Below are 24,500 nucleotides of genomic sequence, written 5' to 3' on the forward strand. Positions count from 1 at the left end.
GGGCGCCATGATGCCGTGAGTAGCAGGTGGAATCGCTTTAACTCGTGCACATGCGCACAATGCTCAAGTCTCACTTCAGCCCTGCACAGGATATCTTCACATCCCCTCCCATTCCTCATCCTCCTCCTCCTCTCCATTTCATAAGCAAAAAAAAAGTCATTTCACACTCCAAATTGCTGCACATCAGATCGTCGTCATATCACTTCAAGGTGTCTCCAGAACACAATCCCTGATGTTTCAGGCATTAGCATTCATGCCAAGCATTCCGAACAACACAAATCTAACAAACATTGTAATAATAATATCAGAAAAACTGATATTGTTTTGCTTGCAAAACTGGTGATTTGGGAATTCTTCATTTATTGTAAGTGAGGCCGTGAACAGCTGCCAAATACGAAAACAAACAAACAAACCCTTTAGTCCAGTGAAGTGTGAGCTTTTTTTGTCACATGAGGACAAAATAAAATTAGTTCCCCATTTTATTTAGGATTGTCTTGAAGAAAATAAATAATTGTTACTGTTTGGTTGCGAGCATGTGCCCTGAAGGTAGCCCAGAGCCCGTCTCTGTGTATCTAATATTAAAGTATGAGGCTTATAAATGTGAATCCAAGTGAATCCCATTCATCACAATGGCTCTCAAACAGAGGAGGGTGGGGGTGGACTATGATTTATGGAGCGAGATGAAGAAATAGAGCCAATAAATTTGCTGGGTTTAATACAGCTAGAAGGAAAATACAATAAAAACATTTTAGAATATAATTTGTAAGAAAAATTAACTATTTAGTAGCAGGACAAGTGCAACTTTTTTTCTAATAGTGCTCTGTTTGCCTGAAGAAGCTTTTGTAGCACGTGCCAGCACGGCAAATATCTTTAGCTTTTCAGATGCTTAAATCTGATTTCCTGCAGGTGGAAACTTGTCAATAACCATCTCAGCCCAACCTCCGCTTCTCATGAATTTCATCTCTTTATTCCAAATAAAATGGAGCTACAAAACTGTTACATCTAACTATGGATTAAACGTTTAAAAGTTATCATGACTGAGAAGGTAACTTTGCAAACCCTTTAAGTAGGGCTGTTCGATATAACAATATATATCGGATGACGATATAAAAACGTCTATGTTTCATTTTCGTGGTGTCGCAAAATAAACTGTTTACGGCAATATTTTTTCATCGTTCTGATGGTCACTGTAGTGGCTATATTAATTTCTTAAAGTTCTCTCTTTCTCTTATATTTAGTATAACCACACTACAGACAGACAAGCACCTGTTTTATGCATTGTGGTTAGCAACAACGACGGTAACAGCATCGCGTGTCCGCTTGTTTATGTTCCACATAAACCTTTCACAATAAAGCTCAAGATCCTGTTGAGACTTTTCAAAATAAACTGAATCACGTGAAAGAGCAGATTATTTACGGATGAGAATTAAAAAAAGAGCCGCCAGGTGCTAAAAAAAATAAACCTTAGACTCAAATGTTAGAACAGGCTTTTCCCCACAGCACGCCGTGTAATAAACACTCACAAAGAAAACAGCGGCTGTTACAACTTATGTCTAAAAATGTATAGTTTCATGCATCGGTTAAAACACTCGACTCCAGCTACATGACGCGCAGCTGGAAACACTTCACGCAAGTCGAGCTGCCCGAGATTCACAGAATTTACAGAAAATGTTGCATTTTTGTGATTTATATCGTTATCGGGACGATAAAATTCTTATATCGGGATATGAGATTTTGTTCATATCGCACAGCCCTACCTTTAAGAGAATTTTGGTTAGCTGATACTCAAGGCATGTCTCTGCACTGACCGTGTAAAGATAAATGAAATGAGATTCAGGCAAGTAAACACACACACACACACACACACACACACACACAGATCTGCAGTGGTGATCAATGGTGATTATCCCAAAGGCGGGTGTGTGCTTGTGAGTGTGTGTTCACTGTGCAGTGAAGTGAGGCATTGAAAGTGTTTGAGGGGGTTTACGACAGTCATATTTCACTGACAGAATGCATTATCCCATCGCTTCCCAAGGACGCACGCTCTCTCACTCCTCGTCACGCACGCACCGGTTGAAGAGCAGTCCCCACACTTACAGACAGTGTTGAGAGCTGAGAATCGTGCAGATACACATGCAAACACATGCACTCCCACTGCAGCATTGATCTGCGGGTAAAGCCGGCCATATTCCTGCTGTTCTATTTACAGTTGGCCTCGCTGGGACCCTCAACACTCCCTTATTAAAAGTCTAAACACAAAGACAGCAAATGGAGAGACGGAGAAAGCGCCGAGGTGAGGAAAAACCAATATCGATCAGCAGCTTCTTCATTTCTAATGATCAGTCACACTGATTTGAATCCTGCGAGCTATCACAGGCGGAGACAGAAATACAGAAAAGATAGGAAAGGAAAGGGAAAACAAATCTGAGAACAAAACAGGTCCACTGCAGGTGAGTTTACTCCGACACCCTGCCTCAGCCCTGTATGTGGCTGATGTGGTGCGCAGATTGATTAGCCATGCCTGTCTGCAGGCAGCAGTGTACTGACTGATGTGACTGCAGAGCTGCAGAGGTGCAGAGTCATTGGGTGAAGGAGGAGGGCTGTCAGTATGATTCAGGGTAACCGTACTCCATGTGACAATCACTCTACATGCTACAGTACGCCTGTCCTGTCTCATCTGTGTGTTACTGGGTCACATGTAAACATTTCAGGTCTCCTATCCATGACATTAGATTTACTCCCCGAAAGTCAAAGTCACGGGAAACGGGAAGAGAAACCTTCACCTTGAAAAATTATTATTAATGCTTCCTTCCTTTCTGGTTAATCACCAAGCCGCGTTGGACATAACATACGAAACAAGCGACATATGGAGGCGAAAACGCGGCCGCTGGCTTGATGTGGCTGACAGAGTGAGGTATTAGCGCCGCTCAGGTTTGACAGGTCGCATTCTGCATGACTTCATGTTCATTCTGCCAGAGTTCAGGGTTCAGCTCCCAGCAGAGCCTCCGAACACAGAAACACACTCAGAAAGGCACTTTGGAGGAGAGCAACAAGCTCCCACCACTTTTAATTTGACCCTTTCAACTGCGCAGCGTCTCAACTCCAAAGTATAGTAGAGAAATGGAATTCATCGAAATTCATTCATATTTCTAAAATGTAGCAGATAATCAAAAAATATACATAAATAGTTACTTAAAGGTTTTAGTGACATGCAGCAAGGTCAAAATTGACTCTACAAATCATTTCTCATTCATAAAAGTAAAAAATTAAATTAAGTTGCATGACGTGCAAAAAAGGAACAGACTGTAACTGTAAAAGATCATAAGACTAACATTATAGTAAGCTGATGGTTCAGTCACTGCATTTAAAGCAGATTATTATCTTGTTTTTTTACCTTCAAACATGCCTAAATAAGAAGTTAGTACCTACACTAAACTTAAATATCTCTGCCACTTATGGAAGTCAAACTTTCTGCGAGTTCTCCAATATGATCACGTGTCCGTCTGCCTGCACGGCACTGACTGGTACAGAAGCGTTACTCAGCCTGTGTGCCAGCTGACTGACGTCACGCACAAACAAACATGAAAAAAAAAAAAGAAACGGTGCCGTCAGCTTTTTTACTTCATTCAATTCTTTATCACTATCCTCAGCTACAACTGAGCAGGATTCTTAATTATTTTTATTGCTTTGTCATGTTCTGCACCAACAAATTACTGTAAATATGTATTTATTCATATCTATTTATTGACATTTACAGATTAATACAATATGCAATACAATTCTGCAGGACTCATATTTTTTGAGTACTTGCTACTTTTCTACTTTGCACTTTTTTGAAAAGAAGTGGAAACTTTCAGCACGTGGCATCAGGGAGCTCTTCAAACTAAACCATAATTAAATTAAACAGAATACTGAACCAATACAAGCAGCCTGTAGCAATAACTCATTTAGCTAATGGTGAGATTATCTCCAATAACTGGTGTGATTATGATGTAAAAGTGCCAGTTCTTTTCTCCCAAATGGGTAGTTTTTGTCTGCAGTCGCTAGGTCTAGGATGTAAGTCCAGAAAGTAAAAAGCTGCTGTTATTTCTGAATGAAGACAGAACACAGACAGGTTTAAATTTAGGGCTGATTGGCTGCGAAGCTCGAGCTCAGACAGCCTGCAGACGCTTTAACTGGCGTCAATTTTCCTCAGTAATTTGACAAATTCTGATGGAACCAAAGTAGGAATCTAATTTGGTGGAAATCATCTCGTTATAACTGATAAGCAGAAGACATTTCTAATGAATAAGTCGCTTAATTAAGAAGGGAAATAGCCGACAAACAGGAAAATCAGTCATGTGCGTGTGTGTTTGTGTGTGTGATTTGTAATATTGCAGTTTTCCATCTCTCAGTCTGAGAGCTTAGAGCTGCATAAGAGGCTTTGAGTGCTGAAATCAGTAATGTTGATAAAGGCTGGATGCACCGTGTGTGTCAGTGTGTGTCTGTGTTAGGTGTTGTGTTAGCTCGTGTGGCCTTTTGCGACAGATGTGCGCCGGTTTTGTGTGAGTGTGCATGTTTGAGAGGGATATTAAATGCTGAAAATCACAATCTTACTGTGGGATTAAAGACGGCACTCTAAAATGGTGGTACGCTGAGGCAGAGGACAGACAGAGGAGACAGACAGTGGCAGAGACAGACTGCAGGGGGCAAAGGACCGAGAGAAAATGAGCAAGAAGGGCCACCGAGTTCGATGGATTGACAGTGACTGAAGACAAGTTTGAGATAAATCCAGATTTAGACATAAATCCAATTATTTGTTATGCTTTCCATTCTCACTCTGACAGAATATTCTGGAGTGTCAACATACTTGTGGCCGTAGCGTATAATCAGCTGGGGATCAGGGTCTATTCATTTGTACATGTGACATAATGTCGCTGCAGTGTTGTCTCAGCGCCTAATGAGAAACTAATCGGCTCGGTCGTCTCCTCTGCAGTTGTGTGAACGTGAGTCAAATCTAAACATGTGGTCCCCGTCCTTCGGGGCGTCTCATTAACAATCAGATTCGGTTTAGATCAGGCTCATTGAAGTGGGTTATACGTGGTAATGAAGTCACCACAGCAGGAATGTGTTCTGCTGTGGGAGGGGTACCACGCAAACAGATACGCAGTCAACAAACACACACAAACAGAAAAAAGGTCCACTTCCCTCTCGAAGTGGAAGTGTGTTTACACTCTCGAAGTCGCATTTCTCTGGTATAAATCAAAACTTTTGAAGCGTTTCTGTATCTGTTCTGATTAAATAGGTTCATGTTTCTAGTAAGACGTGAAATCTGAAAAGACAAATGAGCTCAGAACGGACACGTTTACTGGATGCTTTGGTGGTTTGTCATACACTGAGGTCAGCGACTTTGGCAGTCGAATCGTAAAACAAATGTGGTTCCAGTTCCCTTTAGCTCGGAAAGAACTGCATTAATAAGGCTCAGTCCTCTGTAGAAAAATCAAATCAAATTTGTTTAAAGTTAGTTTCATGTGCATGCAAAAAATATATTATCAATATTACTGAATCTTTTAAAACAAGCCTTGACGAACGGTTTGGCTCGCTTGAAAAAGGTTATTTATTGGTTAACTGTTCCAGATCATGTTCTCATTTTTTACCCTTCCAGCTCAGGCCAGTTCTGCAAGACACACAAACGTTGCAGAATATGATGCTCCAAAAATCATTAAAAAAACCTCTGGTTAATGTTCACATCGTGACTTCATCCTGTTGTAACACTGCGAGATGCTCAGACTGAAGGCTGTAAAACTGAACTACAGCACTAACACCGCAAAAGGACACAGGGATGCTTTGGATGCATCAATACTAACTCATTTCAACCTTTAAGTTTGTCTTCATAGCTTTGTCTCTGCGTCTGACCAGTCAATAGCTCAGTGCAGAGCAGAGAAGAAGGAACGAAGCGGGTCGATTCTAATTATAAAACAGGTGTTGTGAATGAATATTTTATGTAAAGCGGCCGCAGCTTTGTTTGTTCTCTGGACAAACCGATCCACCAACCAGCGGATGCTGCTGATGAACAAGTTTTATCTAAGGACCGACAGCACTTAGCAGTAGCAATGAAAGTTCCTCGTGCATCCACAACGCTGATATGTAACTAAACGATTATTAATGGGCTCGGTAACCCATCGTACAGTCTGCCAACATAACCACTGGTGTAGAAGACAGGGACCAAGATTCCCATTCCTATCTGCCAGTAACTGTTAACTAACACAGGAAAAAGTTCCTGCTCTACAACTGCTCCAGCTCTGGTATCAAAAGTCTTGTCTCTTTCCTACAGAATCTACAGCATATGAATCCACTTTTTTCTAAATGTTGAAAGCTGCTGCATATCATCTCTGAAATAAATTTCATCCTAGTTTCATGAAAGTCATTTTGAGTCCTCGTATAGATTTAAAGGTCTAGTAGAAGGACAAAGTCTTACTAAAACATATGTAAATGGAAAGAGCTGTTTTAAATCGCTCTCTTGCCGATTGCACTTGTGCAGATGCACAGTTAAATATTAAACAGTGTTGTGTCCTTCCGTTTTCAGTTAACTCAGGAAATAGAAAGAGAGAGAGGGTAACAAATAAAAAGAGCGAGCAAGACTGAGAGGAGCTATATTTGGAAGCGGCACTGCCTTGTACTGTATGGGTATGTAATAAATCTGTTGTGCCATCATAGTGAATGGTGTGTCGCATAGAGCTGTGTGTGTGTGTGTGTGCGGGCGTGTGTGCGAGGATGAATGGTGGCCTGTCTCGTCCTCCGGTACTGCTACTCCTCGCTAATTGGTCATCGGCTTAAGTGCTGCTGCTGCATTATTCTCCAGATGGGATGAAGGGAGGGACGGAGGGAAGGAAGGGAAGAGGAAGGAGGGAGAGGAAGCAAAGAAAGCGAGATAGAGGGGAAGGGAGAAATGACTGATGGGTGAGATAAAGCTGGATCGAAGGATGCATGAATCAAAAGGGGGAATGGAGGGAGAGAAGGAGCTGGAGGACAGAAGGTGTAGGAATGTAGGCTGAGGAAAGGAGAGCAGAGTAAGATAAGGTCATGTGTTTGAGAACAGTTTTCTAATCTGAATGTTCTTAAGAAAATATACTTGAAGGAAGCTACATGTGCTTCAGTGCTTCCCCTAATTTGACCCACCTTTAATATAATTAAATAAGATTGGAGTCACTCAGTTTTCTGCTTGCTTCATAAAAAGGCACACTATGGAGTGAAGAGGCAATCTGTGCAAAGTCTAACAACTACTTGTTTACTTCCTGTTAGGTTGATTTTTATTGTCACTGCTCATCGTGAGGTTTTCTATTTTTAGCCCAGTGCTGTTTTTTTCTTTTGAGTCTCAGTGCTGCATCTTCTCTTGTCACATTAGCTTTGGTGCCACAAATTCTGAATTTACCCCAAGGGGCAAATACGGCGTTTATTTAAAAAAAATGTACCCATTTACTGTGAAAATCGAATTTAGTTTTAAAGTTTTTATCTTAACTGCATCTTTCAGCAGTTCTAATCTGCACGGCCCTGCTTGAGATGTCTCCCAGTGCTCTCTGTAGTGCACAGGCTGCCAAACACTGTTATGGCTTTGCGATAAAAAAAAAGAGCCTGAGGTAATTTATTTTAGTTCAAATTGATGATTTCATTTGGGAAAGAAACTCACATTTGTTTGTGTCTGCAGTTTTCTCGTTTCTGGATCAAATCTTGTTCTGCAGCTTTTATTCCTATAGAGACCCGGGCAGATTTCTTAACATTACTTTAACTGTGCTGTTATTATTTTCTTTTACTGTCAGTGCACATGGATACACCCAGGAATAGCTTTTATTTTGAAAATATTACAAATGTTAAAATTTGGGTGGCACAAGAAAGTTTAAACTTGTCTGTGTGGCTCTTTCATTGTTTTTCGAGGACAATGAGATGAAGTTCCCCAGTGACCCCTAACAGGTTTTCCATGCGGGACGTACTATATGAGTGTGCATATGTGGGGGGGAGGAGAGCTGCTAATGTCTTCTGAAGAGTGAGAAGAGAGGAATGAGATGCTTTGGCCAAGACACAGCAGTAACTCTCAACTCTGTTCATTAGACAGGCTGCGTTATTCCCAACACACACACACACACACACACACACACACACACACACACACACACACACACACACAGACGGGCCCTTGCAGCAGGTGGGCCTTTTGATTTGTCACCCAGGAAGAACCGTGTCTCATTTGCATACAGATGCCCCCTTCAGAGCAGAGGAAGGGTGTGTGCGCGTGCACACATCCACACATGTCCTCCTCTCCTCCCCTTCTGACCAAAGCTCATACAACCCTCTCTTTCTTTCTTTTTCTGTCTTTCACTTGTCTCCCTTCCTCCCCTCTTTCTATCCCGTTCTTGTTGGCTTTCTCCCAGGAGATTAGAAGGCATGTCTGTGTGTATATCTGCGAGTGTGTGCATGGCTATAAATATTTTTCTCGATTTTTCATGCACATCCTGTGTACAAGGGTGCAAATATTCTTAGGATTTATCTACTCATTTTTTTTACAGCATGCCAAGCGCATGCATTGTGTATTAGTGCATGTGAATTCACGCGTGTGCATCTGCGTGTGTGCATAAATCTCGGAGACTCCTGCACCTTGCATCTGTTCGAGCTGGCAGAGCTTTCAGGAGTCTCGTGTGCCGATGTCAAACAACGGTGGCTTGTTTGCAGACCCCTGAAACACTGAACTGATACACACATTCAAACACTCCTAAACGCACACATCAAGACAACAAGAATGAGAGCTGAATTTCAAACCAAATAAATACTTGGAGACCACAGTGGAGCTTAAAGCGTGGGGGGAAAAAAACGAGCGTTAATGCAGCTGGGCTGGACAGAGCACAGGATGATGTGAAATTAAGCTTTACAAGGACAACTATTCACGGCGTAGATGACTGTTATTTCCATAATGCATCACACTGAAAGCCACAGTCAAAAACCTTTTCATTTATTTCAAAGTAAAAAACAAGGCTCCACAGCTTCATTTAAGCTTTTATTTGTTTTCTTCTGTTGTTAATCAGCGTTTTCAAGAATGAAAAACCAATGAAAGCTTAGAACATGAAATTTTTGTTTGGGAATTTATATTTTTATTTTAAGCTTTATTGATTTGAAAACGTTCTTTTCTCTAAATTAAAGAGAGTCCTGGTCAAAACTGCCGCGCAGAACACACACCACTAAAAAAAGTAAAGAAAGTTGTGCATCTGGTGCCTTCTTTGTACAAATGTTTACTTCATATTCTTTCTTAAATGGTTATTTTCTTTGCAGCAGACAGTTTAAATACCACTTCCCATTGAAACCAACAGGAATATTACAGTGGAGCTCTGAAAAGCACTCAAATGCAACATATTGTGCGCCCGACAAGTCTGAAGAGAAACTTCATGCTGTGATTGGCTTTCGGTTAGAGATTACATCAGAAACTCCACGGGTGCAACCACAACACTGGGAGGTTGCTGGGAGTGTTTAGTGTCACTGCTAATGCCTTGCTTGACTGTACGGACATTTTATCATTAGTTGTAATTTTACTTCTTCCAGGATCCCAGACTGTTAATATTATTTTAGGCAGATAAATATACATTGTCGTAATAAATCTGGGTCATAAAAATATATTTCATCCGTTCTTATACCTGCGAACCTGCCACTGGGTACTCAAAACTCAAACGGACACATATGAAAGCACTTAAATTTTGACCCAGCACTGTTTTTCCACGTGCTCTGAGGTTATGCAAAACGGAGGCAGCAAAGGAGTGAAACCACAGAAAGACACATGCATGTTATATTTCACTGAATATTCATCATCATCAGCTAAATGTATGTTGAAAATGTGCAACTTGTAAACCTCTAACTGTCACTTAATGTCATTTAATGTTTTTCACCAATGCAATCTTGCAACTAAAGCACAAGTAATGTTTTATGATTGGATTTCGGCTGCTCTGACGACTTGTTTGGGGTTATAGAACGTTTGTGGCCTTGGCTGAGTAATTTAGAGCATTAGATGGGACGCCCTGGATTTTTCTGTGTTTAACTGAGCCAACATTTTCCCCGAAAACGCAGCCAAAGTTCTAGTAGCATAACTCTTAATCATCTCGTACATTCTTCTTATTACTTCTGTGTAATACAATAATTTTGTGTCCCAGTTCAAGTATTTAGTATGGAGAACATGAATGCTGCAATCCACTTTATGATTTCACCAGCTCAAAACAACAACAACACCTCACAGCGGGCAGACACACAAACATATAGACACGCACACATGCGCACACAGATCGCAGCGTCCTCCCCCTCCTCCTCACTGCTCGGGCCACATGTCACGTCAGGGCAGCATTAAGAGTTTAGACAAATACAATTTCACCCCTGATCCTGTAATCCTGATCTCTGGTGGGTTGTGTGCGCGTTTGCGTGCGTTTGTGCATGTGCGTTGTGTGTGTTGTTGATGGGGGATGCAAAGTAAACCCAGTCAAGGCCCCACTGTCCCTGAGGACTTAAAAACACAGACAAGATCTGTTAACACATGAGGGAGAATGACATTTTTTATGAATTATCTATTTCACAACATTGAGACTGTCAGTTTCAATGGCTCAGATGTCACAAAGCAAAAAGACTCAGCTTTAAATATCGTGTATGTGTTTAAACATGATGAAAACATTAAAGATAATAAAATGGTTTCTTAATGGTTCACAACACTTTCTACTGATGCATCTAAATAGATACAAATTTCTTTTGTCACATACACAGTATAGTGAAACGCGTGTGTCTGCGCTGCAGGCGTAGCCACGCCATTCCAGGGCTTGGTTTTAGAACAGCCCTTACTGGATAACGGGAGGGAATCAAACCTGCAACTCCCCCTCCAAAGGTGTGTAGCCTTACCACTACACTATCCAGCTATTCTGTCAGACACACTTCATTTCTAAATGGATGAGTAAATAGATCCATCCATTCATCCATGTTTCATTTTCTGGTTTACATGCCTCCATTTCTGTATCATTAATCAATCGCTTCTCAAGCATAACAGCACACACTTGTAATGCTTAACCAACCAGTAGAATTCAAGAAAAAATAGCTACGAAACATACTAAACATAAACATTTGAATACATTTTAACCATGATCTTTTCTTTTTCTTTTTCTTTTTATATCTATATATATGTATCTTTATCTTTATCTATCTACCTTTAAAAAAAAAAAATATATATATATATATATATATATATATATATATATATATATATATATATATATATATATATATATATATATATATATATAGTAGGGTTGCAACGATACACAAAATTCACGGTTCGGTTCGGTTCAATACTTTGGTGTCAAACGTACAGTTTTTAAATTTAATGTTCCTGAAACAACAAAATAATAACAAATAAATAAATCTATCTGATCGAGGAATCACTCATCTTTGGAAAAGAGAGTTTATTACAGAGAAATGACTCTTTCCAAAATAAAAGCTATACTATACGCTTCTTCTGGGCTATATTCTCAGCAGCATATTAAACATATCAGGTCCCCATAAGGAGAATCCTGTGCTAACGGCTGTCTAAATGACTCGGCTAAAGTTTGTAGCATGCGTGCTTGTTGTTTTTGTCTGCTTCCACTTGTCTTTGCACTAGGATGATGTCGGCGTAAATGTGCAGTCATATTCGTTGTGTTCCCACTAGTGCTGTCAGCGTTAATCTGAAATGACGTTAACGCCACAACACGGCAAATCTCCGTTAACGAGCTACCGCGGATCGCCCCGTGCATGGGGCTGGACGGCGTCAACACGTTAACGAGCAAACTGCGCTAACGCAGTAGTTCCCACCCATGTAATTGAGCATTGCGTGGCACATCCGACATACTGTTTTACTTTTGTCCATGACGCGCTTACCTTCAGGGTCATAATTCACATGAAAACCAAAATAGTTCCAAAGGCCAGATCTGAATGAGGGTGGGGGAGGTTCAATTTGCCATGTTGCAACGAGCTTAGCTTCTGTCTTGCTAGCTTGCGCTGCGCTCAGTGGATCTGCGCTCGACAGTGCAGCCTAGGCGGAGTAGTCGAACGCAGATCCACTGAGCTCTCAACACAGACAGCATCGTCAGAAGAAAAGTTAATAAAATAAATTTAAAATTTTGTATTGTTCGATACATATGCGTACCGAACCGAAAGCACTGTATCAAATGGTTCAATATCGATACGAGAATCGTTGCACCCCTATATATATATATATATATATATATATATATATATATATATATATATATATATATATATATACACATATTTATTCATTGACTAGCATATTAACAAAGGTTTTTTTTTCTCTGAGTTATATCTCAGTGAACTGCACTGAAAATAAATACGATACTTTAAACAGAAAAATAAAATGTAAGCTGTAAACGAATGCTTGTCTGCCGGTTTAAAAATAAACTTAAGGTAAGTCCCCTCAAAAGTTCATTTCAGACAATCCTGCAAACAGTGGTATATTTTGTGTCATTATTTCAGATGATTTACTTTGAAGTTTTCCCATCATGTAAATTCTTATTGATGACATTTTCCTTTATTTTCCTCCATCATTCATCCGTATATAGCAGAGGTCGTGGTGTCTTACCGGGGTAGAAGTCTTTGGATTTGGACAGTTTGATGGTGGCGCCAGTTTCTTTCTGGAGCTGGACGATGGTCTGACCTCCCTTCCCGATGATTGAACCCGCCGCATAGCTGGGAATCAAAACCTTCAGGAAGTACTCGCCTTCCTCTGCAGCAGGAAACAGGAAACAGGAAAGAAAAGTCAGAGACAGCTACTGCAGCTCATGTTGTTTTAATACAAAGCTGTAAAAGAAGAACATTACAAAAAGCTACAGTATGCATTTAGCCTTTTTAAACCTTTGCCCTCATGCGTGCCTTTTGATTGTATATTTTTCTTGCAGGCCAAATCGTTACTTCAGACATCGTTATGTGCCCAGGATTTCACAATCAGTGCATCACTTGTGTAAACTGTGAAGTGGAAGGAAAGTGTTTGTCAGTAATCACAGTCTGACAGAACAGATGCGAGCTGGTGCCGCATCGCTACGCCAAAGCAGAATTCTTTGTCTTTCATCTTTCCTCCTCAGCTCCTTCCTAAGCGACCATCCAAGGCTCCCAAAGCTGCATAAATCCACCCAATCACATCAAATGATGACTGTTATCCATGACAACTAATTATTTCTATAATCTGATGAGTCCGTGCCAGTGTTATCTCTCCCCATTCTCTGTTTGTCCGATTGCACGAGCCTCTAAACACTCTCCCCAGATTGGTCTGATCTAATTTCAGCGTTGGGCCCGAGGAATCTGGTCCTCGTCACCCTCTTGGCACGAGGAGAGGGGAGAGCCGTGGAATACGCTGCACGTCGGTTTTGTTATTCAAGCTAAACAGATTCAAACGATGGGCAGCCCTGTGGATGCATAGCACCACATGGCTGCCATGACAGTCACACAAATGCGCTGATTAACATGTGCAAATAAGCTCACGTAAACAAACACAAAGCGGGCCAGCGCAGATCCAGATATTTTATTATTTATAAATTTTCCCCTGCTTACACTGAGCTGCACCTGCTTCAAGGGATACAGTGTAAACCGTGGATATGAAAAGAAGATGTCGTCTCTTTCATCTTTATTTTCTTCACTGATTAATGGAAATAATCATTCATAAACTGTTAGAGTTCTACACATAGTTATTCCTAGTTTTAATATCTTTGCCTTGGCTCCTCCCCCCGTGTTTTTATATTTGACATGTAATTTATTTAAAAACATCGGCATGTTGATCTAACCTTCTGTAAGCCGAATGGCTGCCTCTAACACTTAACATCTGGCTAAATGTGCCAATAATGATGATAAATGATTGTTTCTTGAGAGGCACTGTTTCCTTTTAACAGATCAAATCTGCAGAGCAACTCTGAGAAACAGCATCCACTAATAATTTCTGGCTCTTTAATAAATATTTGATAAGCACCATCATTAGTCAAGAGTGCAACTGGATTTTAACATCTAGGTGAGCATACACGAACGCGTTCGGCTCTGTGCAATTTATTGAAAGAAAGCGAGGCACGAAACCAAAATGTACTTCACCCAAAGCCTCCACAGTGGCGGTCTGTTGTCACAGAAATGTTATATTTGCATGTGAATCGAAAACAACCTCAGCTCCAGGTGTGTTGAATTGACTTAATAAGGTCTGACATTTTCAAGTTAATGTTTTGGGTTTGTGAAAAATCACAAAGTAAAGGAGAAAGGGAATAAACCAAAAGGTCAAAGCACACCTTAATCGATTTGTGTTCATTCAGAGCAGGGATATGTTCACTGACACGTTGACCTGAACCTTCAACCTTTTCCATGCAGCCTGCAGCTTCTTTGACAATGAAATGAGAGAGAAAAAGCAAGAGCAAGCCATTGCTCCTCTGCGAAACACGGGCCTTTGCTTTTCAGTAGTATCTACATGCTGTAGGTCAACTAAAGAGTAGCACTACCTCACACTTGATTCTTTATTGCTTTGTGTAGAGACAAGAGATTTGTGTTAAATAGCAGAAAATATTAGCCCTCAAAAGAATTAAGATCCAGCAAAATTCTTAAATCACAATTTGTCTTTTTAAATATATTTTTCAACATTTTGGGCAGCAAAAACAGATTTATATATATAAAAAATAATACTGTCATATAAATTATCTTTAATAGCTACTTAACGAAGATACGTCATATTAAAGAGCTGCAGATCACAGCATATTCTCATACTTGTTTCCTTATTCTTTCCTGTTAGGACATTAATGTCATTTTTGTACAGTAACACTGAACATGCTTCCAAAAACATATATAAACAAATATAATTAAACGCATCTTTCTGAGTCATGTCTCAGAGTGTGAGAACTTGCTCAGGGACATCAGTTGGCTTAGAGGTTAGGAAACATACCACATGGGTATGAATAGCATCAGCAGGGAGTCCCTGGCTTCTTTCTTAACTGGATACAAACCAAATGTCATTCCCCAGCTTTCTTTTTGGTCTCTCCGTACTATCTGCACTGTGCCTATTTAATAAAAGCTGAATGCAACACAGTTATTCTGTGAAGAGAACCTCTTTGTTCCCTTTGGTTTTGTACATTTTTACACAGTAATGTTTCCTAGTTCTAAAATATAAAAGTGCTAATCTAAACTGTTCAGAGAGTTTTTGGAAGCTTTTAGAAAACAAATAAATTTATATTCGCATGTTTGTTATTGGAGTACCATCAATCATCTCAAAGCTCGTCCCAGCTGCCTCCAGTAGGAATAAAGGTATTTTTGGTTTCATGTGACATGTCAAACCAACTCAATAAAACAATGACTCTTAGGAATAACTGTCAGTAATTATAAACTGATTGTATCACCAAAATAAATAAAATTGCCGATGATTTAAGCCAAGAGTTCTAGATTTAGGAGCAATACACTCACCAGATTATATAATCCTATTTTTTCAGTCTTTAATATCGATTTTATGAGACTGCGAATCCATAGCAACTGTTCTATCATCTCTCTCTTTAAATTACCTCATTCAGTGTGTCTGTGCTCCCTCCCTAGCAGCATTCTTCATATTTGGTAATCCAGGACAGATATCCTCCAGAGACAGATTAAAATAGGATTACTGTTAGGGGCGCACTTTCTCACAAGGGCACGGCACCTTGTAACTGCACTTTAATTTGTCTTTCATCCATAAGTGGAGACGCCGAAGTACAAACACGGACATGCATATAAAACATTACAATGCCTGCTCTGACTATGAGGCATAAAGATGAGAGCTATCTGGACGGAAGATTTATTCCATGCAGTCACGCTGACTCAAATGAAGTGCCTTTTAATAGTTCTAATTCCTACGAAATCCCTGTAACACAAAACAGCAGTGGAAAGGAGGCGTTTGCGACACCTAACTATAAATAAATGTAATTAGTAAAGTGCCCTGCAGACCCCCACAGGTGTTTGCAGTTTATATGGCTGATCAGGTCCCTGCTCAGTTTGATTAAGTGCGGTCGTTGAGGAGAAACACACTGCAAGTTTGCTGAGGTTTCAAGAGTCTGCACAGCAAAAACAGCAAAGAAGTTTCCGTTCTCTAAACAGGTGCAATAAAAATCACATCAAGAAAGCGATAGGAATACTAATCGCACCAGATGGATTCTGGTTTTGACTCAAACTTTCCTTTAAGATTTCAGGTGAGGTTATATAATCTCAAACTAATGATTTTAACACCCATGTTTCATCCACACGTGTTTTCACTTACTTTGGACAATTACATTAGACTTCTCCTCTCAACTGTGCTGGATGCACAAGCTGGACACACTTAGGTCAAACAGCAGGGGTGGAAATATTCACAACTCTGAGCGGCTGGGCCCGGCTCAGTGACATTTAAAAAGACAGATAAATTGGTCTAATTATAACAAACGACTGACTTTTTCAGGCACTCTGTGTTAGTAAGTCTCAAGTCAGAAATAATTCAGAAAAGAATTATGATTTATATGTTGGCTTTGGCATAATGGTAATTACTATAACTCGATACTACATAAATGTGGAATAAATGCAGCTCTGATCCATTTGCAGACTACTCTGTAATTTAATTCTTCACTGTAAAGACAGCAAATTTGACTATGTGTTAACACTGATGTAGTCAAAAAACATACACTGTGAATGAGGTGAAGCTGAGATCAGGAGTGAGAAAATTCCCTGTCAAGTTAATTAATAAAAGTGTGCTTACTCTAACAACGAAGAATGGTTTCTTACTATAAGAAAATACAGTACAGCGCTGTATAGAATACAAGCTGACAGCATACTGTTATTTTAGTGTTTAGTAATCTCTGAGTGATATATTATTCTAGGATGCATCTGCATATCGTCTCCATGAACGCAGTTTCTCATGAGTTATGATGAAACATCAGCTTTGCTGCCGTCCTCCTTCCACACACACGGTTATGGAAACGCAGCATTCAACATTTTAACAGCGTTCTGTGTTGTGCTGTATCCACCACAATGTCACAATACTTTAAGATGCTTTACTGAATTTTTATGTAAATCTGTCACATCATACATTCATTAATTTTAATTACCAGAAATTTCTAAGAGCCTGATTTACAATTAATCCTTTGCTGTTTTTGTTAAACAGTGAGAAACGATTACCGTATTTCCCGGACTACAAAGCGCACCTGAATATTAGCCGCACAAGCTAAAATCAGGGGAAAATCCTGTTTTGTACATACATTAGCCGCACCTGACTAAAAGCCGCAGGTGTTTCAATGTTGACTTATCATATGTAAGAGAATATGCACAAAGGGAATTGTCAGGAAAGAGATGGCTGTTTGGAGACACACCCCTTTTATTAATATTTTGAAAAACAAGTTATGGGTACATATTTGCACATGTAGTACATAACAGTAACCTACAGCACACCAGGAAAATAGATTCGGACTACCTTTTAGGCTCAGGTGCAGTGACACGGCTTTAACAAGAAGAAAAGTCAGTCATTCACCATCTTTCTCTTCTTCCTGCGCTCTAAAACCACCAAAGTCCTCTTCTCCAATGTCGGAAACGAACAGGCTCAGGATGGCTTCGTCATCCACTCTCCGCTTCTCTCCTTCGTTGTCACTTTCAAAACCAAAGAAATCCTCGTTGTCAGTGTCAGAGTCGAACACCCTCAGAAGGGCCGTGGCAGTGTCCTCCTCTCCATCATGCAGCAGTCCAGCCCTTCAAAATCCGTTGGTGATCGTGGATGTTTTCGCACTTTTCCACGCTGTCAGAATCCACCGGTGGAGTTGGGCATAACTTGCTTTTCGCAAGTTTATCGCCGCTCATCATCCACGACTCCCGCTGAACGCGTAGCGCTACTTTGAAGTTTGTTTTTCGCGCTACTTCGTACGGCACTACGTTGCCTGGCGGACGGACATGTGACTAACATACCACTCTTGAACCCCGATCCTTCGGCCAGGCAACGTAGTGCCGTACAACAGCGGAACAAACAAAACAAATCGTCTTACGATATCACAAAAATCATGGAAAATCCATAGAAAAGCCGCACCTGACTAAAAGCCGCAGGGTTCAAAGCTTGTGCAAAAAGTAGCGGCTTATAGCCCGACAATTACGGTACTTGACACCCTAAAGTTCCCCTAAAGTTTTGCAGCTACTATTTTTTCCAGAGTGGGTGTTCTTTCTTTGATACTAAAAATGTTATCTCTTTGTTTGGTTTTGGTTTTTTCAATCATTTGTCCTGTGCTTCAACCCATGTGAGTTTGCAAAATGATTGTAGTGTTACTGGGTGGGCTCTGTTCTCATCTCTGAGTGTTCAGCCAAGTCAAAGCATGAGCACACAGACAGGAAACCTGAAACTCCCCTGCCCTTCCTCAGCTCTGCTGGTGATGAAATACAAACTGCAGACAGCTCACACATGGATCCAGAGGAGAGCAAAACCAACCTTACCTCAGTTTACCCACTTTTGGGTTTGGTTACTAACAACCAAATAAATAAGATGAATGAGGTTTCACCTCTTCATTTGAAATCCTGTGCCATCTGAATTCCATGTTGTGCATTAGCAAGGCAACATTTTTGGTGTTTATTAAAGGATCTTCTACTCAGAACCACTGGTTACTAAAGTCCAACACGAAGACACCTGCTAGTAATGGTCTACCTATCTCTCACTAATCATCCTCACTTCTATATCAGTCTCTTTAGCTTGTACTGTCCTACTTTACATTTATCTGTATATAATCTGCTTGTACCATCTCTCCTTTACGTTCTTGCATCTCCTAAGCTCTTAAAGTTTTAGAAATATTTATTAGAAGCAGAGCTACCTCACACAAAATTACCTGATCAGTTATAAATCTAAATAGGTCAGGTTTAACACGGCAAACAAACCAAAAAAAGTGGGTCTGGCTATAGTTTAGTACTGTTTGGTTGAAAGGTCAGACCCGAACCAGCTAATGAAACAGTAATAATTAATCTCCGTAACACTAACTTCTTCTGCAACCTTCTGATTTCTGCACATTAACTGAACAGAGTCATACTGTAGTTGTACATTTAAGGAGTTTTAGAAAAACATGCTTGCGGTAATTTATGTTCAGCATCTTCTGCCAGTGAAAGTGGCTTTATTACTGCAGCACTCATTGCACTGTCTGCAGCACATGTGGAACAGAAGCATTTTCGCTGATCAGAGTCAAATGTTGCATTCATGGTGGCATATGTAGATTATATGTTCATATATCCATAAAAAAATATTTATTTTTTAAATATTAATACATTAAAATAATCTACATATTAGCCCAAATGTTTCCTTTTAAACTTACATTCCCTATTTTTAATCAGACTACGTGCTTCACCACAGGATTCTTACAACAGAAAGATGTTTCATAACACAAATTTCAAACATGAGCTTGTCGCATAACTTTGTCTTGTCTGTCTTAATATTTTCCTTTTAGTAACAACCGTATCTTGAGAATCTCATGCAAGCTGCGTATCAGTAATTAGCTGCAAATAGCAACAACAATGATGTAACATTTATTCTCGCCATCTTCAGCTCGAGAAAATGTCACATGGTCGTGTCCTAAAACTGTCTTTCAGTTCCTCCTCTTCGCTTTTTTGTTTATCCCTCCTCCCCTCCAGTGATCTTTTCTTTTCCTTCTTCCCCTCATCATTTCCTTCCTCCTGTATCTTCTCAGCTTGCCTCTTTCACAATCCCAGTCCTCCCCTCTCCTCTCCGTGCTGCAGTGACCCACTTTGACTACGAAGCCTTGAACTGACCTGCTTTAGATAGAGCCTGGCTAATTATAACCAGCTCGTATTAATAAGGCAGGGGAATTGGTAAATACACACACACACACACACACGCACACACAACGCCTTACACACACAAACAACAAAGGATCACAAAGCAGACAGAAGCACACACTCAGAATCACCTCCTCCGCAAACAGATCGTTTCCGACGTCCCATAAACAAGCCTACACACCTTGGCAACGTGACTCATCACGTATAAGAGGACGTAATAAGAGTGACTCACGTTCATCATTTGTATCTGTTGCAGGTAACACTTGTACCTGTTACCATGGCAAGAGTTAGAAAAAAATTATTTATATATGCATAGAACAAGATCGCCAACAAAAAAAGAAAAATTAGACTGTCATCATCATTTATTATCACACAGATATGTTTTATATCTACTAAATGGCAGCTTTCCACACTAGCAATCTGTTTTTAAAAAATATAAACCCAATGCACATGTTTACAAAACCTTCCCACTAAGTTGATGACATATTGTTGAACTCAGCTGTATCATTAAAAGAACTGCAGAGCTGGTGTTGATTGGTAAACAGGGTTATATAACACGGATTGGATCGCACTTCTGGAAAAATCTTTTATCAGGTTTGACAACTGCTGTTACTAAATTTTCAAAAATATGAACTTCTAGACATGAAAAAAGAAGCTTGAAATCTGTGCAGAGCTACCTGCCTCCTCCTCCCACGCTGCACCACAGTTTACAGGAAAAGTTTTAGGAACATTCCTCAAGTTTTACCTGCTTTTTTAAAGCACATAAACATCGACAAAAACTTGAGAAGCTGTGCATCTTTCGCTGTCTTTCTTTCAGCCTTTCAAAGCCGTAGCTCTTAATGCACGGCATAAAGAGAACCTTCCACATCCGAGACACATTAGTCTCTAAACTCTGCTCTGTACTTAAGGATGTGATGTTTTGACTCAGTACGCACTTAGGAAGCTCTTTCATACGAGACTTCACAAAATCGTTTTGACAGTTTAAATATAATTCCCTGGTAAAAACTAAAAGCAAACCACAAATGCACGATAACCCTGATTCAAAACAAATCACACTATTTATTTAGTTATCTCATGGTACTGGTGTTTTCCCCACCATTGCGTGACCCTGCCCACAGAGATCAGTTTGGTTATAGTCTTAGTACAGTACAACAGTACAACACTGGCTTCAGTGTCACTCTGCATCCCAAAGATACAGGTGAAAATCCTGTGTACTCATCTACTCAACCATAACAAGCAGCTGGAGGCTCTCCTGGCCATATCTGACCTACCGGTGTCGACCTCATACTCCAGCAGAGGTCACGCAATGCTCACCCACGCGTTACAACCTCTCAAAGCTCAGTGAATTAAAAAGCGGTGGTAAAACACTACTAGTGGGTGTTTTGTTTATTCGCCAGAAAAAAAGGTAACAGAAATGCTAAAAGAAAAATGTTTGGTTTTCTAGAAATCACTAAAAGCTCACTGGGTTTGCTGATGATGCTAAAGGAGCGTTACATGGCAGAGTCAGGCCAAAAAACACGCCAATCAAACCAGAGTCACCTGCTGAGGTTAATGGCGACTCACGGCAGCGTCGGGATGCTTTAAAAACCCGATGTCTCGGCATGATGTCAGACTCATTGTTCTCTGCTACTATTTTGTGCAATTTTTGAAATAAAGAATCATCAGAGATACAGAGTCCCGGCCCCCTTCATGTGCAGCGCCTCTTTCATGCTGACAACATAATGAGCATGTAAACTTTCAGTCCAAATAAGAACAAGATAAACACCGTAATTACAGCAGTGGTGATTGTTACTGATTAGTTCTTACTGTTTTATCTATCAGAAAGTACGGCGGGGGGTGTTCTGTGGCGTTCCTAAAAGGCTGCACTTCAGGATACCGTAACGACCTTAATGTCATCGAGGGAGAGCTGCAAGCGATTAAACAAGACGTTTATAAGTTTAAACTTTATTTGAACACAGCTTGAGTTTGGCAGTCAAACAGCAGTGTTATGCGGCAGCTGCCCAGGTGTGCAGAGGTCTGAATTTGGGGAAGGTGAACATTTCACTCAGTGCTCCTGTTTCTCATTTGTCAACAACAATCATGAGCAAGACAGCGAATAGGAGCGCGAGTCAAGAACTTGTTCTGGTTGAGAATCAGCTCCAGGTTGCAAAACTCCATCAAAACCGTATGTCTCAGTACTCGTCAATTCAATTCATCAACTTACTCTGTTACACATTGCGCAACAATGACTTCAAAGTCATGGCAGTGACGCTTTGGCACCAGAACCACATGCAAGTATTTTTATTACACTTTTTCTTTACCTGCAGTTCAGTTAATAATACAGCTTTAAATCTGAAAATAAATTCTATCAATCTTTCTTTTTTTTTTCATAACAAAAATGTTCAGTGGTCACAAAGGGAATTAGTAACAAATTGGGACTTTGAGCAGAATCCTTTTCGGTACAGGTATCAATAAAATCCCTCGTAATGTATGCCTTAATTTCCATTTCTACAATTTAGTGAGTCATTATTTAATGCTTACTCTTACAGGATATCTTGTATGCTTTTCTTATGATAAAAGTATGTTGGTGGTTCACATAAAACATGACCAAATGCTCAGTTTCACACAGTTCTTTTCACTCTTGGATTTTCATGACGTAAATAAGACACAATCCCTGATATTTCAATTGAATTTAATTCAATTTTATTTATATTGCACCAAATCACAACATCAGTCACCTCAAGGAGCTTCATAGTGTAAGATCAAGACCATAAAATAATGCACAGAGAATCCCAACATTAGACGCCGCTCTGTGAGCAAGCACTTGGCGACAGTGGGAAGGAAAAACTTCCTTTTGACAAGAAGAAATCTCCAGGTGAACCAGGGAGGGGCAATCATCTGCCATGATGGGGGGTTGTGGGTAAGAAATAGTCATCTCAGGCTACGTCTACACTAATCCAGATAAATTTGAAATTAGCATTTTCGTCTAAAAACGCTCCATGTCCACACTATCTTTTTCAATCATTTTCTTCCCCATTGAAAACGCTACGTTCCTGTGCTGTGCATGCGTGAAACGTAAGATGATTTGACTTGCATCATTTCCGTCTGCCGTTTATTTACTTTCCGGCTCCTTGAAATGTCGCGGCAAAATGTCTTCTATCTGGAGCTATCTGGAGCATTTACAAACTAATATTAATCTTTAATAAGGCTGTCAAAATTGAGAGCAAAGAAAACAACTGCTGTACAATGCCGTCGGCCATCTTAGTTGAATTGGTCACATGACTGCATCATATGACTAAAATGCGTCATTGTTTTCAAAGCCTCCGTTTTCGCATTCCACACTGCGACGTTAAAAGATCCATCTTCCTTGACCAAAAACTAGCGACACAGCTATGTTAGCATAACTTTAGCACAGTGAAGCTGGAGGATGAACGTCAACTTTTTTTCCACTCGATAAAAGTGAACGTGAGGGATTCTGGTGGTCAGGGTCAAATGCAATCGCATAGCAGGATGCTATACACGGGCCAAACTTCAGTCAGGAGAACAACTGAGATTATTCATCCACAATACGAGGTTAGTTATTAATATACTGCAACAACATGGGAATAGAGCAGCTGCGAGAGAATTCAACATTAATGAATCAATGTTACGGAAGCGCAGTTTTTGGCTTTCCCCAAAAGTGCTTCATCTCTTTGCTATGACTGTCGGCATAATTTGCAGATGATGATCGGTTGTAGCTGCTGCGATGCTTTCAACCAAAACAGGCGCAGCTTGATGACATCATCAACATGCGCTATCGCCGTAGAGCGGTATAGTCAAAATCTCTATCGTTGGCCAAATTTATATCGTTCCTATCGTATATCGTTTATATCGCCCACCCCTAGTCTCCACCATTTTTATGGTGTTCTAAGTGGACTGTCATTAAGTCACATGACATTTTAGTTAGAGTTGACTTATTAACTGATACAAGTAGCCACAGTTTGACTGAACAGAGCAGTTTGTATAAATGAGCACATGCTCAGTTGGTGCTCAGTTGCTGCTCAGTTTGCTTACTTACAATCCAGCATTTCTATAATGGGCTGATATGGCAAATACTGGCCGCGGAAGATTAAATATCTACCAGTCATGCTTCCTTTACAGAGATATACAATCAAAACAGGAGAGCGTCATTTCAGCTTTAGACAGAGTAAGCCATTTAAAACAATTTCTTTTCCCCCCCACAGATACCTCTAACCCCACAGCCGCAGAGATCCACTTAGTTTATGTAAGGCTACGAAGACCTTAAAGTTATTTTTACAAAAGTGTAAACTCTCATGTGCGTATTTTTCCTCCGATGCCCTGATTCACACTGATAACTCATTCCCGTTCAGCTGTTGTGTTATGCAAACTGTACATAACACAACAGCTGAATAGGAAGGAGTTAAAAACACGCCTTAAAATGGCAGCTAATAATCCGTTTAATCTTTTGTATTATTAGTTTAGTATTTCTGCTTTATTGTGTACTTAGTTTTTTCCCCCCCAGATGATGTAAACTTGCAAGCTTCCAGTGCTCATGAACCCACAGGATTCCCTCAACACAAACCACAAACCACAAACACACACAGTTTTAAAAAGGAAATTAAATCATTTGGGCTAGAAAATGGAGGGATTAAAACTTTAAACCACTGGCTACTAAAGAACAAAGTAGGTAATGGTGAGTGTGTGTC

General features: G+C 40.2%; 1 protein-coding gene across 3 annotated transcripts in view; it reads right to left on the reverse strand.

Annotated features, from left to right (window-relative positions):
* The window catches only part of nova2 (NOVA alternative splicing regulator 2), an 88,960-nt gene that overhangs the window by 52,269 nt on the left and 12,191 nt on the right, over positions 1-24,500 (reverse strand). For 2 of the 3 annotated variants that reach the window (XM_082502436.1, XM_082502435.1), the window contains one exon: positions 12,629-12,772. In XM_082502436.1, the coding sequence (XP_082358562.1) occupies positions 12,629-12,772 (144 nt within the window). Of the gene's footprint in view, positions 1-12,628; positions 12,773-17,470; positions 17,972-24,500 lie in introns of those variants that run through there. The other variant, XM_082502437.1, reaches the window with a different exon arrangement.

The sequence above is a fragment of the Aulonocara stuartgranti genome, assembly GCF_965226115.1.
Source record: "Aulonocara stuartgranti genome assembly, chromosome: 14".
Classification (NCBI taxonomy): domain Eukaryota; kingdom Metazoa; phylum Chordata; class Actinopteri; order Cichliformes; family Cichlidae; genus Aulonocara; species Aulonocara stuartgranti.